Source organism: Myotis myotis, unplaced genomic scaffold (assembly GCF_014108235.1).
Source record: "Myotis myotis isolate mMyoMyo1 unplaced genomic scaffold, mMyoMyo1.p scaffold_m19_p_9, whole genome shotgun sequence".
Classification (NCBI taxonomy): Eukaryota; Metazoa; Chordata; class Mammalia; order Chiroptera; family Vespertilionidae; genus Myotis; species Myotis myotis.
This window is the reverse complement of record NW_023416401.1, coordinates 60,645,687-60,662,205: the sequence shown is the minus strand read 5'-3', so window position 1 is coordinate 60,662,205 and position 16,519 is coordinate 60,645,687. Positions and strand designations below refer to the sequence as shown.

Below are 16,519 nucleotides of genomic sequence, written 5' to 3'. Positions count from 1 at the left end.
TGCGCTTAAAAAGAGCACGCTTCTGGCTGGCCTGTGAGTCCTCCATCTCCCGCCTTAGAAACTGAATTCAGAGGCCTGCAGCTTAGCCACAAAGTCTCCATTTATGCTCTTTCACATTTAGATTTGAAATGTTTTATTTGAGGATAGTAATTATAATTGTTCTAATTAGTTTATCAGTGGCATTTCTTTTTTTTGTTTTTAATTTTATTTATTGATTTTAGGGAAAGAGATGGAAGGAGAGAGGAAGGGAGGGAGGGGAAGGAAAGGAACATCGATTTGTTGTTCCACTTATTTATGCATTCATTGGTTGATTCTTGTATGTGCTCTAACTGGGGATCAAACCTGCAACCTTGGCATATTGGTAATTATTTTTCATAAAGTTCTTATCAGTTTCTACTGTCTCTAAAGACTCTGTCTCATACCCCCCCCCTTTTTTTTTTGCTTAAAAACAGTAGAAATGTATTATTCTAACACTAACTAACTTAGCCTCTCAGCCAGGGCCTATCTATGACATTTCTTATTCCAAGTAGCACAAGACCAAAGTCAGACAAATGCCATTTCAGCCACAATTTTATTGAACTTCTATTTAATAAAATTTGAAAGAGAGGTAATAATTTAAAAAAAGAAGAAAAACATTGTTTCAGTATATACGAATAATATAACATTTAGAAAACTAGAAGAAGAAAAAAATGCTGGTAGTTTATTTTTCAGAGAAAATCTCTGCTCAGATGTTTTACTTTTCTGTGCACTTTTTCTACTTAGCCTTGTATTGTGGCTATTCTTTAGTGTCATTTACTCTCTTTGTATTAGTTATTTTTTAAAAAATATATTTTATTGATTTTTTACAGAGAGGAAGGGAGAGAGCTAGAGAGCTAGAAACATCGATGAGAGAGAAACATCGATCAGCTGCCTCCTGCACATCTCCTACTGGGGATGTGCCCGCAACCCAGGTACATGCCCTTGACCGGGATCGAACCTGGGACCCTTGAGTCCGCAGGCCGACGCTCTATCCACTGAGCCAAACCGGTTTCGGCTGTATTAGTTATTTTTAATGACTATATACTATTGCTTTCTATAGCTATGGTGCAGTTGTTTAATATCTTCCCAATTTTTGGACATTTTAGGTTATTTCTAATTTTTCCATTGTGACTATGGCTAGGTTAAAAATCCTTTAGCATAAATCTTATCTCTGTTTATTTCCTCAGTGATTCCTATAAATGGAATTACCAGTTAAAAGGGTATGAACTTAAGGTTCTTGGTAATTATTTTTCATAAAAGTCTTACCAGTTTCTACTGTCTCTAAAGACTTCTGTCTCACACACCCCCCTTCTTCTTCTTCTTTTTTTTTTTTTTTTTTTTTTTTTTTTTGCTTAAAAACAGTAGAAATGTATTATTCTGACACTGTTCTGGAAGCTCAAGTTCAAAATCAGGGTCTCGACAGGGTTAGTTCCTTCTGACTGTCTCACCTTTTGCGAGTTCTGCTGTCTACACCTGATTGTACTGACATAAGGAATGGTCAGGGTTATCAAAACTGGATTTACTACAGGATGGGAAGTAAAGTCAAGAATATGCTAGAAGAAAGATGAGATATGTATTCTCTGCTACTTAAATTCTTTTATTGTTTGTGGGATAGAGAATTAGAATCTTTAGATTCTCCTAGTAATGAAAGCAATAATTTAATTGAACACTTGTGTTCCAGTGCTATGTAAATGCTTTTTATTTATTTTTATTATTTTTTTTAAAGGAAAGACAAAGATTCCACTCTAAATTGCCCACAGGATAAAGTTTGAACACCTTAGCCTGATAGATAGGGTTTTAAATCTGAGATTTCCAACTTCCTTCTTTTTTTTTTCTTCTTTTTTTTCTTTTTTTAATTAAATCTTTATTGTTCAGATTATTACATTTGTTCCTCTTTTTTCCCCCCATAACTCCCCTCCTCCCAGTTCCCGCCCCACCCTCCGCCCTCACTCCCCACCCACTGTCCTCATCCATAGGTGCACCATATTTGTCCAGTCTCTTCCCGCATCTCCCACACCCCTTTCCCCCCCAAGAATAGTCAGTCCATTCCCTTTCTATGTCCCTGATTCTATTATGATCACCAGATTATTTATTCACTTGATTCTTAGATTCACTTGTTGATAGATGCATGTTTGTTGTTCATAATTTGTATCTTTACCTTTTTCTTCTTCTTCCTCTTTTTAAAGGATACCTTTCAGCATTTCATATAATACTGGTTTGGTGGTGATGAACTCCTTTAGCTTTTCCTTATCTGTGAAGCTCTTTATTTGACCTTCAGTTCTGAATGATAGCTTTGCTGGATAAAGTAATCTTGGTTGTAGGTTCTTGGTATTCATCACTTTGAATATTTCTTGCCACTCCCTTCTGGCCTGCAAAGTTTCTGTTGAGAAATCAGCTGACAGTCGTATGGGTATTCCCTTGTAGGTAACTGAGTTTCTTTCTCTTGCTGCTTTTAAGATTCTCTCTTTGTCTTTTGCTCTTGGCATTTTAATTATGATGTGTCTTGGTGTGGTCCTCTTTGGATTCCTTTTGTTTGGGGTTCTCTGCGCTTCCTGGACCTGTAAGTCTATTTCTTTCACCAGGTGGGGGAAGTTTTCTGTCATTATTTCTTCAAATAGGTTTTCAATATCTTGCTCTCTCTCATCTTCTGGCACCCCTATAATTCTGATGTTGGTACGCTTGAAGCTGTCCCAGAGGCTCCTTACACTATCTTCGTATTTTCGGATTCTTTTTTCATTTTGCTTTTCCGGTTGGGTGTTTTTTGCTTCTTCGCATTTCAAATCTTTGCCTTGATTCTTGCACTCCTCTGGTCTGCTGTTTGGAGTCTGTGTAGTATTCGTTATTTCAGTCCGTGTATGCTTAATTTCTAGTTGGTTCTTTATCATAACATCGAGGGTCTCATTAGATTTCTTGAGGATCTCATACATTTATCGGCAGCTTCTAGACAGTTCTTAAGAGACCTTAAAAGTGTGGTTCTGACTCAATATCCTCCATTGACAGTTTTGTCCTGTTTCTTTGTCTCTGCATTTTTTATGCTTTCTTGGTGCACCCCCTAGTGGTCTTTGTGCGCAGTCTTGTTGTAGTTAAGCCTTGATTGTTGTCAGCAATACCGGGGGTGATTTGACCTCCAGGCTAACTGGCTATGAGAGTCCGCTGTGTCTGCAGTGGGAGAGCTTCTGTGCTGGATCTCTAGGGCGGTGCTAATCTAGCGTTTGCCTGAGGCTATCCGGCAAATGGCTCTGCGCAGGGCTTGGGCGGGGCGGGTCCCCAGGGAATCTACAGGGCTGGCCGGAGCGAGCAGTTATGGCTGCTCTCAGTTCCGTCCCTAGGGGCTCTGCCTCACAGAGTCCCAGCAACCGCTGCAAACCTCGGAGAGAAAGCTGCCTTCGAGTTCTGACCGAAGCCAGACAGTCCCGTTTCTCCCATTTGAGTCTGGGTCCCTAGAGACTCGCCTGGATCTGGAGCTCAGAGTCTGAAACTCCCTCCCAATTGAAAGCACCAACCGTGCCCTCCGCCGCCAGCCCGCTCCGCGCGCACTCCGCACCTTAGTATTTCACTTCAGCACTGTGCCTCCTCTGAGTCTGGGTATGATATTCTTTTTCCTCCTAGTTGTAGAATTTCCACTCAGCCAGCCTTCCTGTGGTTCTGGATGATGTCCGTTCCGTCTTTTAGTTGTTTTTTGAAGTGGTTGTTCGAGGCAGCAATCTCTGGCGTTAACCTATGCTGCCATCTTGGTTTCTCCCTGTCTGGCCCTTCTTCTTTTTTTAAAAAATATATTTTATTGATTTTTTACAGAGAGGAAGGGAGAGGGATAGAGAGTTAGAAACATCGATGAGAGAGAAACATCGATCACCTGCCTCCTGCACACCCCCCACTGGGGATGTGCCCGCAACCAAGGCACATGCCCTTGACTGGAATCGAACCTGGGACCCCTCAGTCCTCAGGCCGATGCTCTAGCCAAACTGGTCAGCGCTGTATAAATATATCTTCATTGATTCTTACTATACCTCCATGAGAGGGATGTTTATTAATCTTATTTTATAGATGAGGAAATGGGCTTAGGGAAATTGAGTAATAAGTCCATAGTTATACAGCCAAGAACAAATTGAGACTTGAACATTCATTCAAGTGAAGAACCCAGGCTCTTCAACCCCTGTACCCTACTTACTCTAGACCAGTGGTTTTCAACCTGAGGGTCGTGACCCCTTTGGGGGTCGAACGACCCTTTCACAGGGGTCGCCTAAGACCATCGGAAAACACATATGTAATTATATATTGTTTTTGTGGTTAATCACTATGCTTTAATTATGTTCAATTTGTAACAATGAAAATACATCCTGCATATCCGATGTTTATATTACGATTCATAACAGTAGCAAACTTACAGTTATGAAGTAGCAACGAAAATAATTTTATGGTTGGGGGTCACCACAACATGAGGAACTGTATTAAAGGGTCTCGGCATTAGGAAGGTTGAGAACCACTGATCTAGACTTTTCCTTCCCTGACCAGTGCTATTTGGATCAATTTAAAATTATTGCTCTCATTTATACGATTTTTAAAAATTAATTCAGCCTTGTACTTCCTTATTTTATAACTGTGTCCTAGTCTTGGTTTCATTAGCTTGTTATTTCCCCTGTGAAGCTTAATCTCAGTTTTACAGATAGTCAGAGGAAGCTTCATGTGAAGTTGTTCAGTGAAACACTGGTGCCCGAGAGTCATGCTGATTAAACATGAGTTACTTTGTTAGTCAGAAGCGCAGGTTGTTAGCCTTAAATCCGGACTGCTTTCCCCCCATTTTCTATTAGTTTTCCTCAGTTTTATCACCACATTTCTATTTTGAGGCTTTTAAAGCACTTGTTTGACCCGTGATTTATGACTAATGTGTGGATGAGGTCATCTTAGTTTTTATTGGAGCTGGCTTTTTCACCAATTTCCCCCTAAAAGTTACTTCTTTCTGTAAATATATATCAAAGTATATTCTACTTAGTTAATTAGAAAGTTAGCTCTCTTTTCATGTGTAAATAAGTTGTGCATGTGCTGATCTGGCTCCAGATTTATCTCATTCAGACAGGAAGCTGTCATGATAGGACGAGGCTTAGGTCTGCTCTGAACCATGTGACTTTGGAGTTCCTTAATGTTCTAGTTCCTCTTTTGTAAACTGGGGTAGTAGGACCTTTTGGGCTGTTGTGAGGCTTACCTGTAAAAAGAGCTGTTAGATATGGGTTCTTTACTAGACCCTGGGGGTAAGGGTAGACTTTGTTTTACAGGTATGGGGAATGTCCATGGGGCATGGCTGGTTTTGAACCCAGGTTTTCTGACTACACAGCCCACACTCTTTCTCATGTACACACATTATGTCTTTTAAAAAAACATTTGAAAGAGTTAAATGTAGATTATGTATAATTAATTACAACGATATTATCTCATTAAAAATCTGTGACAAGCCTGCCTCGGTGTGGCTCAGTAGTTGAGCATTGAGCTATGAACCAGGAGGTTACAGTTTTTTTTTTTTTAAATATATTTTATTGAATTAAAAAAAAATATTTTATTGATTTTTTACAGAGAGAAAGGGAGAGGGATAGAGAGTTAGAAACATCGATGAGAGAGAAACATTGATCAGCTGTTTCTGCACACCCCTACTGGGAATGTGCCCACAACCAAGGTACATGCCCTTGACCGGAATCGAACCTGGGACCCTTCAGTCCACAGGCCGACGCTCTGTCCACTGAGCCAAACCGGTCAGAGCGGAGGTTACAGTTTGATTCCCCCGTCAGGGCACATGCCCAGGTTGTGGTCTCGATCCCCAGTAAGGGGGCATGCAGCCTATCAGTGATTCTCTCCCATCGTTGCTATTTCTGTCTCTCTCCTTCTCCCTCTCCCTTTCTCTGAAAACAATAAAATATATTAAAAAAAATTATGTGAAGAATTTCAACTTGCCTGTTGGTTGTTACTTTTCTTGTTCTAGATAAAATGCTTTTCTCCAGTACAAAGTGGTAAGTGCAGGACACTTAACTGTGATTTGTAAGCAAACTTTTTTTTTTTTTTTAAATATATTTTATTGATTTTTTACAGAGAGGAAGGGAGAGAGATAGAGAGTTAGGAACATCGATGAGAGAGAAACATCGATCAGCTGCCTCCTGCACATCCCCTACTGGGGATGTGCCCGCAACCCAGGCACATGCCCCTGACCGGGATCGAACCTGGGACCCTTCAGTCCGCAGGCCGACGCTCCATCCACTGAGCCAAACCGGTTTCGGCTGTAAGCAAACTTTTATTCATTCATACCTTTTCTCCTCTTGACAGCTGTGTAGGGCTTCTCTCAGAGTTATGTGGATGGTTGCATTGTGTTTCATGTTAATGCTTAGAAAACCTGGTCTCCGCTTCCAGTCGGAGACCAAACAGGATAAGCTACAGACACTGTTGTGTCCCTGAAGAAGGCCTGCTGCCAGGGGGTTGGAGTCATAGAGAAAGTGAGGCTCCTCAGATCCTTGTATGTGCTGAGGCCAAAGCAGAATCCCAAGAGTCTTTAACTCTGGTGCCTAGTACCTCCTGTTCTTAGCTCTGATGAGAAGAGGATCAAGCAGATTAAAATTCCCTGCCACATAGAGGCTTTAGAAGGTAGGAATAGGTTTTTCTCTTGAGAGAGCCTGTACTATTAATGTGCTGCTGCCTGTGAAATGGCTGAGTTTTGTCAGTATTGTGCCCCCCCCCCCCCCCCCCCCCAGAGAAATGAGCCTTTGCTTGGCTCTTGTAGTGAGATATGGTGAGAATAACTTTCAGAGACAGAGTTGGTAGGTTGTTCAAGATTCATTACATTCTGTAGTTCCCCTGTTTTGGAAAGCTAGACATCAAGAAAACAAACCTGACCACAGAGAAGGATTTGATGAGTGATTGCTTGTGTCAAAAAGGGATACTGGTTGCCTTTTGTCACCCATTCTCTTTTCCTCAGGTCTATTCCCATATTCAGGCCCCTCTGCACTTTCCCAGGGGCCCAGCATCGTGCTTTGAACATGTCAAGTGTCCCTGCTGAAGCTGAAAGAGTTCTTGGCTCCCCCCTCTTCTCCTGGCTTCTCCCCTCCAGCCTGGCCTCTCCATTGTTCCTGTGCTGCACAGAATAGGAGAGGTGTTCACATGCTCCCAGGCAAATGCCAGATTACTTTCCCCCAGCTGTAAAACAGCTTGTCAGTCTTGCTCATGAGGGTGTGTTACCATGTCCTTAACCAGGCCTACCCCACTTTTTCTCCTCAAGTTGACTCCCTTTTTCAGACACTTTATTTGGGGCCATGATTTCACCATTCTAGTGTCGCAGGCCTGAGAATTGTCCGAGTCTAATTCACAAAGTTCTGTCTGTCTTCTGAAGGGTGTTTTAGATCCAGCCCCTTACCAGTGTGCCCACTGCTGCCACAGTGGCTCCTGACTGGGCACTAGGTTCCCCCTAAGTTCCCCCGCCCTCACTTCTCTCTTGTTCTACCACATTAGTCTGCAGCCTTTCTAAGAGAACTTTTTTTTTTTTTAATCCTCACCAGAGGATGGATATATATATATATTTAAAAAAAATTTTTTTTAATTGACTTTTAGAGAGAGATGAAGGGAGAGGGAGAGAGAGAAACATCAGTGTGAGAGAGAAACATTGACCTGTTGCCTCCCAAGCAAATTCCCTTCTGATTATAAGTGATTAAGTCTTTGTTATTGAAACATTAAGAAAACCATGACCATATTCCACTGTAATGCCACAGGTTAGTGACAGTTACTGTTATCTTTTAGCTGCATTTTTTCTTAATCATGGCTTTATTTATTGAGTGCTTATAGGCCAGGCACTTTCCAAATCATCTATCACCTGGGAGGGCAGGACTATCGACACCATTTTACACATAGGTAAGGGAAGCAAAGAGAGGTTAAACAACTTGCCCAAGGTTACTCATTTTAGCTGTACTTTCAGTGTTTGCCTATAATTTTTAAATTTAATTGACATAATATATATGGTTTTTATTTTTTTGAATAACTGAAAGTCTCAAAATGGTTTAAAATTTAAAAGGAACAAAAAGATAAAACAGTGATAAGTCTCCCTCTTGACTGGGTCTGCCAGCTCCCCAGTTCCTCTCCCAGAGGAAACCAGTGTTATCAGCTGGGTAGCCAGCCTCTACCAGTGGTTCTCAACCTTCCTAGTGCTGCGACCCTTTAATACAGTTCTTCATGTTGTGGTGACTCCCAACTATAAAATTATTTTCGTTGCTACTTCATAACTGTAATTTTGCTACTGTTATGAATCGTAATGTAAATACCTGATATGCAGGATGTGTTTTCATTGTTCGTGACCGACAGGTTGAGAACCGCTGGTGTGTTTGCGAATGTTGTGCACCTTTTCCTCCCTTCCTCACAAATGGTAGCATATTTAATCAGTGTATATTCTGGAGAGTGTACCGTATCCATATATTATCAGATGCCATGCTGCTTTCTTTTATGGCTGGAGTACTGTAATTTTCCTTGGATTAGTCCATGTTAATGGACATTTAGTTTGTTTCCAGTCTGTTGGTGTTACAGATTGTTGCAGTAACACATACAAACATGTGTCGTACAGTTTTGTTTCCTTCTTTTAAAATTAAAATAGGATTATTTTTCCTGTGTTAATTTTCTTGATGACTTTTAATGTTTGCATTAATGACTCCTCACAGTCCTTTATTTCCACATTAAAAAAATATTTCTTTTTATTGATTTCAGAGAGGAAGGGAGAGGTAGAGAGAGAGATAGAAACATCAGTGATGAGAAAAAATCATTGATCGGCTGCCTCCTGCACACCCTGCACTGGGGATGGAACCCACAACCTGGGCATGTGCCCTGACTGGGAATTGAACCATGACCTCCTGGTTGACAGATTGAAGCTCAACCACTGAGCCAGGCCGGCCGGGCTATTTCCACACTTCATTCATCCTCTAAGATGACTCAAGCCTTACCTACTCCCTTAAGCCTGAATACTCTTACATTTAGTAGTCATCTGTTTCCTGCGTATTTGAGTTAAAACATTGAGAGTTCTTAACCTGGAGTTTTCTGATTGGGGAGCATCTGTTCTGTGTAGAATGTTGGCTGCTGCTTTCATCTGCTTCTCCAAGGGACCCTTGACCCAAAAGGGCTGAGAGCCAGTGCGCTTGATAATATTGCAAGCTTTGGAGCAGGGGCCACACGGTGCCCTCGCTTTGTGTTCTCTGCTTGCAGCACAGATCCTGGTAGGGTGGGGCTGTGACAGTTAGTGAGATTTGATAGTTGATGCCATGACACAGCTGGTCCTACCTACCCTCAGCCTGTCCGCATCCTTAAGCCACACATTATGTGGGCCTGGTCTGTGGCACATAGTTGGGACAGTGGCCATTTAAGAGGGGTCCTCTTCTAGGCCTGCTTGGGTTGCCAGCCTTTGTTATTAAGGCAGCGCCTAGAAGGAAAGCCTCTTCTATTGATGAGCACCTGGATTTCTTCCATATATTGGGTTTTGTAAATAATGCTGTAATGAACATAATTAAATTTACTTAGAGATGTGAAAAGCTCAGGAAGACAGACATCTTAGAAACAAATTTTTTAAACCTCAGAACATGGCTCTTTGAAATACTTGGGAAATCCCTCCTCCCTCTCGTGAGGATGAGGTTATGTCCTTGGGAAAAATCAGAAAATGTCAACCTGTTTCCCTTTTCTCAATTCTATGCATTCATTAAAAAAAATTTTTTTTTGTTGTTGCAGTGGTCATTTTATTATGTTTCTAATAAAGAGTAGTTTTAAAATTTCTTAGAAACATACATTCCTTTTCCCCTCATTGCCTTCCAAGTCCCTTCATCATCTTCCAAGTTGCAAGTGTGTTGAAGAACCCATCAGGCAAAACCACAGTCTTGTTATAGATTTTAAAAATGACTTTTTTTATTTTTTTTTATTTTATTTTTTTTATTGCTTAAAGTATTACAAAGGGTATTACATATGTGTCCATTTTAAAAATGACTTTGAAGTCAAGTGGTATTGAAGCTTTTGGGTACTGTAGGTCCACTTTACAACTTTTAAAATTGTACCTGGGTTAGGTAGCTTTGCGGTAAAATTTCCCCCTGCTTCTTTAATAATAACATTTAATGACCTATTGCATATTTTATTCTTCTCTTGTTCATTCAGGGGCTGCCTATTGTCAGTTTATGGACATGCTGTTCCCTGGCTCCATTGCCTTGAAGAAAGTGAAATTTCAAGCTAAACTAGAACATGAATACATCCAGAACTTCAAAATACTACAAGCAGGTTTTAAGAGGATGGGTGTTGATAAAGTAGGTAAATTTTATTCTTTCATTTAAGGTTGTTTCTTTTTTTTTTTTTTTTTTAAATATATTTTATTGATTTTTTACAGAGAGGAAGGGAGAGGGATAGAGAGTTAGAAACATCGATGAGAGAGAAATATCGATCAGCTGCCTCCTGCACATCTCCTACTGGGGATGTGCCCGCAACCCAGGTACATGCCCTTGACCGGAATCGAACCTGGGACCTTTCAGTCCGCAGGCCGACGCTCTATCCACTGAGCCAAACCGGTTTCGGCTTAAGGTTGTTTCTTGACTAGTGATTGTTACTAAGGATACAGCTGCTGGCCCATGACTTTGGACATTTTCTTTTCCCAATTTATATATTTTCCTTTTCTCCAGTTAACATAGAATTTATCGGGAGCTAAGTTTCCCTCTGTCCTCCTACCCCAGTTCCTTTGCTATGTTCTTTCTTCATAGTGAAGTTAGTCATCACCTATAGGAGTCAACCTGTTTAATCTCTATTACTGAGATCTAACTCTTTAATATCTGGATTTAATTCTGTAAAGCATAGAGAAGATTCTAGAGATACTTGCTTTGTAAAAGCAGGATACAAGGAAGATCCCTTGTTGGGACATTTCCTCTTGCCCCCAAGGTTATTTGAAGATACCCTCAACCAAGCTTCATTAGGACATATATTATCTGTTTTAGCTACATAACAGTGTTTCAGTAAATGAAGGACTTCCTATTGACATAACAAAGCTAGGTGAAAAGTCCCTGTCACCTAGTGACATTGCAGCATTGTCGCACAATTCATTAAGTGTTTGTGGTGGTGCTGGTGTAAACAAACCTGCTCTGCCAGTTGTATAAAAGTATAGTATGTAGTACATATAATTATGAACAGTACGTAATCCTTGATAATGATAATAAATGACTATGTTACTGGTTTACGTATTTACTATACTATTTAGTTGCTATTTTAGAGTGTACTCTTTCTATTAAAAAAGCTTGCTGTAAACAGTATGCTGTGTCATGCCTGCAGCAGCTTCATACATCCTGTGTTTACCACATCTCTTGCATCTCTTGTGCTTGATTTGTGAGGTTTTGTATATGTACATTCTGTGCAGGCTTATAGCCTAGGAACAATAGGCTATACCATATAGCCAAGGTGTGTAGTCAGCTGTGTCATCGAGGTTTGTGTAAGCCACACTGTGCTGTTTTGTTTGCACAGTAATGAAATTGTCTAACGATGCATTTCTCTGAGCGTATCTCCGTGGTTAAATAATGTGTAACTATTGCAAAATTAAGCAATTTCTCCCCTCACCCATTAGAGGGGTTTTTCCTTTTAAGCCATTTTGTGGGGAAAATACATTTTTAGTAAAGCTTGTAATCACCCCTAATTATTTTGCTTGTGTGTCTGGTTTTTGTTTACTTTGAAATCAGTATTTTAGTTTTGTTTCTGCACTATAGAAAATATGCATGTGTATTGTAAGACCATCATTTAGTTACCAGGCATAGTGTAACGAGGTGCAGCTTATTATATACAGTAATGTATCTTTTTCTTTTTATAGAACTTAAATTTTTTTGAATAAGGTAAATTTCTAAAGTAAAAGAGTATGGTGTATTGATCCCCCATGCACCTCAGCAATTATTGACTCACGTCTAGTTTTGTTTCAGCTGTACCTCTATCCCATACAAAGTAATTTTATATTTATTTGCTCTGAGGGATGGATATAGTTCAGATTATTACATATATTATTTATAAAAATACCATTGCAACTGGAATCCTTGAACGTAAACTCTGGCTAGCAGTTCAGTGACTTGGAATAATATCTGATAACACAGTATTCTTGTACAATAAAAAAACTTACAGAATCCTTAAAGTGTGTTTTAATAGAATTGAAATTACTTGAAAAATATACCATTTTGTAGAAATCTGTCCCAGGACTGATTTTGTGTCTTGACGTATTTTAAGACAATTTTTTAAAATCACAGTTTATTGTAGACACATGTGGTTAGTTTATGCTCTGGATTTTATACTTTGTGACAGGCACTGTGGCCATGCAAGTTACACAGGCGACTTACTTTTTACAGTGGAATGACATATCTTAGGATGTGCTTGGGAATGTGTATGGGACTTGTATATGATACTTGTTCCATTTGCATTTCTGATTCTTTTTTTTTTTTAATATATTTTATTGATTTTTTACAGAGAGGAAGGGAGAGAGGTAGTTAGAAACATCGATGAGAGAGAAATATCGATCAGCTGCCTCCTGCACATCTCCTACTGGGGATGTGCCCGCAACCAACGTACATGCCCTTGACCGGAATCGAACCTGGGACCTTTCAGTCCGCAGGCCGATGCTCTATCCACTGAGCCAAACCAGTTTCGGCCTCTGATTCTTTTTGATGGACTTGGAGGGGGCTTGGTAGGTAGAACTATTCTGTGGATAAAATTTGCTCTATAAAGTTTCAGGGGCTTACTTTATAGTAAGTTCTTGCCTCTAAACTATATATTTTTCCTTGGCAGGCAGAGCTTTATACTGATTGATGCATTGACATATTTGACGCTTTCTAAAAACTTCTTGCTTTGAGCTAAACAGTCTTGATGTTTCTCTGCAGATAATTCCTGTGGACAGATTAGTAAAAGGAAAGTTTCAGGACAATTTTGAATTTGTTCAGTGGTTCAAGAAGTTTTTTGATGCAAACTATGATGGAAAGGACTATGACCCTGTAGCTGCCAGACAAGGTCAAGAAACTGCCGTGGCTCCCTCCCTTGTTGCTCCAGCTATGAACAAACCGAAGAAACCTCTCAGCTCTAGCAGTGCAGGTAAAAAACCATACAGAAATATCAGTTCCAAATAATAGTTTTGCAGGTATTTACTCATTCACATTTAACCAGAATTTTTGAGTAGCCATAGGCTTAGGGAGCTTAAGGAGCCTAGTCATAGCCATGTGGCAAGACCAGGAAATGTGGCATCAGGCTGACCTGGGTTGTTTTCACGTCTCTGTAACTCTGTGTGAGCTACTTGACCTGCCCTAAAGTTTCCTCCTGTATAGAACAGGAACTTGAATATGTGCCCCCAGAGAGTTGCTTTTGAGGCCTGGATGAGTTACTATATGCAGTTTGCCAAGGCTCTTTAATTGTATGGAGTAGATACCCTTCAGGTTAACTCACATAAAAGAGCTTCGAACACAAGGACATTATACAGAGCCCAATAACAGTAAGACCTGAGCTTTCAGGAACTGAAGGAGCTTTCTAGGTCTCTCAGGGACTGTTCTAGGCTCTCTGCATCATTATTCTCTCTGCAGATAAGCTTCTTGGACATTACTTACAGCTTCCCTGCCCTCCCAAGAATTTAGCTGTTAAGTGGCTTTGGCTTGCTGTGATGCCAGCAGAATCTGGGAAGCAGGGGTGGAGGTGGGGGGCTGTCTTTTAGAGATCTTCTCTAAAAAGTCTTGGCCTGGAGGTTTCCCAAAATATGTTTGTAGTAGTATATTTATAGATTATACCTATACTTTGGGGGCAGGGTGGATGTTCTACAGATGCTAATGCCTCCTTTTCAAGAATATTAGTTAAGGTCCCATTATACCTTGAAAAAGAGGCTGATCCATCTGGTAGGAAGAGAAGGACATTGAGTACTTTTAAATTTTTATATGATCTGATATTATTGGGATCACAGGATATGTGTCTTTTGTGTCTGGTTTTTTTATTTAACATGTTTTCAACATTTATCTATGTTGTAGCATGTATCAGTATTTTATCCCCTTTAATGGGTGAATAGTATTCCATTGTATGACTAGACCAAATTTTTATTTATTCATCAGTTGATTATTTGTGTTGTTTCCACTAGCTATTATGAATAATGCTGCTATGAACATTCCTATACAAGTTTCTTTGTAGACATGTGTTTTCATTTCTTTTGGGTATAGATCTGGGAGTATATACTCTTGGAGCATAATTATTGGGTCATATGGTAACTCTGTGTTTAACGTTTTGCAGAAATACCTGTTTTCCAAAGTGGCTGAACCATTTTGCATTCCTATCAGCAGTGTATATGAAAGTTCTGATTTCTCCAAGTACTTTTATTTCTTAGCTACTTAGAATGGGGGATTGCATAGGTAACCCTGTGCATTTCATATTTCAGATGTGGCTAACAGGCAAATGGAGACTTGCATTAAGCATTTAGTCTTCGGGATAAACTTATTGATAAACATACTTGAGATGATACTAGAGATCATCCAGAGGAAATGCCTATTACTGTATGGTTACTGAATAATTTGGGGTGTTAAGACAATCAGATATTTCTAAGCCTGGCATAATGTACAAGCTTTCTAAAATGATTGCCGAATAAATGAATAAAATCATGAACGATACATTTGCCATGAGGTAGCCCAGTCTTGATTATTTTAACTTGTAGATAGGTTGGATCCTTTACTACTTTCTCCTTATCTGCTTTCGGCTACTACCGCTGAGAGAAGTTTGTAAATCCTGGTCACTGTGCTCTTTTTCTCTCTTAACCCATCTAATCACCTTCTAAAAGGTGAGCAAGATATGGGCTTTGAAGTAATTACTTATAAGAGCAGTCTCTACCACCCCACTCTTCCAGTCCAAGGAGTCTGAGGTTCTGAGTTAGGCGGCATCTTACTTTTCAGGTGGGGAACTGTGAGTGTAGAGCAACAGCTGGAACTGTGAGCTCACTACTGGCATGAAGTTTGCCTTTGTGCCATGAAGCTGCACTTCTGGTGGATTTGGTTGGAACTGGGTTAAGGTACATCAACTGTGTGTGCCTCTTTCAGATGATCTATTCACCACAGCAACAAAAAGACCTCACAGGAGGACTTACTCCCGGCACAAGAGATTATGGCTAAAATTGGTACTCTGCTACCAGGATAAAAAACCACTTTTGGGCAAACTTGGGGGTATTGTCATACATGCTGGGCTCGCCACATTGGGTCCCTGCATTACTGTGGAGGGAAGTTGGTCACAGCCTCCTCTTGTCATCTGTTGTTTTTTTTTTTTTAATCCTTACTCGAGGATATGTTTATGGATTTTAGAGGGAGGGAGAGAGAGAGAAACATTGATTGGTTGCCTCCCATATGTGCCTCAACTGGGAATTGAACTGGAAACCTTTTGATGTACAGCTGACGCTCCAACCAACTGAGCCACCTGGCCAGGGCTGGCGGGTTCTTTTTGGTTTTGAAATTTCTGCTCTTAAAAAAACCTCTGATCTTCTCTCAGCTCCACAGAGGCCCATTGCGACACACAGAACTACTGCAACCCCTAAGGCTGGCCCCGGTGTGGTGCGAAAGAATCCTGGTGTGGGCAATGGGGACGACGAAGCAGCTGAACTGATGCAGCAGGTAGGTCCCTCCTGTATCCCAGACTGGAGTCATGTCGGTGGAAAGGATACTGGCTGCACTGACCAGAATAGGCTTGTTCGTGTTCTTGTAGGAAGACCTACTTTGTCTGCTTGCTGAAACAGTCATCGTCGTGACATGTGTGAGCCTGTCAGGTGCTATGTGGGGAGCAGGGTGCGTGTGGAGGTAGAAGCGGGGTGTCAGGCATTTCTGAGATCTGTTAGTGTGACAGAAACCAATGTCTTTGTTTGGAAACCCACCTATACAATAACCCTGTTGAATGTCTCTGGAATGCTGTTAGGATTCTGTGGGATTCAGAGTATCTTGAATTTTTTGCTCTGAAAATGATAAAGGAGACTTTCTTTCTGAGTAATATTTAAAAAAGGATTTTACAGTTTCTTTGCTGTAATCCAAGTTGAGAGTAGAACTGATATGAAAAGCCTATTCTTCTGGTCTTCATAGGTCAGTGGTTTGAAATGTCTTCTTTAGGATTAACTAATATCCTGAAGATACATGTCAGGTCTATGGATCAGAACAAATTTAGACTTTTAAACATTTTCTCACTAATCCTGGTAGTTATTTTGTTTGTTTGCTTTTGAATGATTCTCTTGATTAACCCCAGTTTTAAAATTGCGATGCTTTGTTATCTTAGTGAGTTTGAGATTGGACTCTTCTACTTTCCCAAAAGCCACATCCTAAAACCTGGGGGTCACAACTTCATTTTAATCCTGACCCAGTCCCTGCATCTAGGAAACCAGGACAGAAAAGCCTGCCCAAAGATCATGTTTTTTAATTTATTCTCTAATTTGTATGTGGCTCATGGTCCTGGGTGCCTGAGGAGTGTCGAGGTGACTGGGTCACCAGCCCCATTAGTGTGGCTG

General features: G+C 40.4%; 1 protein-coding gene across 3 annotated transcripts in view; it reads left to right on the top strand.

Annotated features, from left to right (window-relative positions):
* MAPRE1 (microtubule associated protein RP/EB family member 1) overlaps positions 1-16,519 on the top strand; it is a 32,227-nt gene that overhangs the window by 6,543 nt on the left and 9,165 nt on the right. For all 3 annotated transcript variants that reach the window (XM_036321675.1, XM_036321676.1, XM_036321677.1), the window contains exons 3-5: positions 10,165-10,310; positions 12,900-13,107; positions 15,520-15,641. In XM_036321675.1, the coding sequence (XP_036177568.1) occupies positions 10,165-10,310; positions 12,900-13,107; positions 15,520-15,641 (476 nt within the window). The remainder of the gene's footprint in view (positions 1-10,164; positions 10,311-12,899; positions 13,108-15,519; positions 15,642-16,519) is intronic.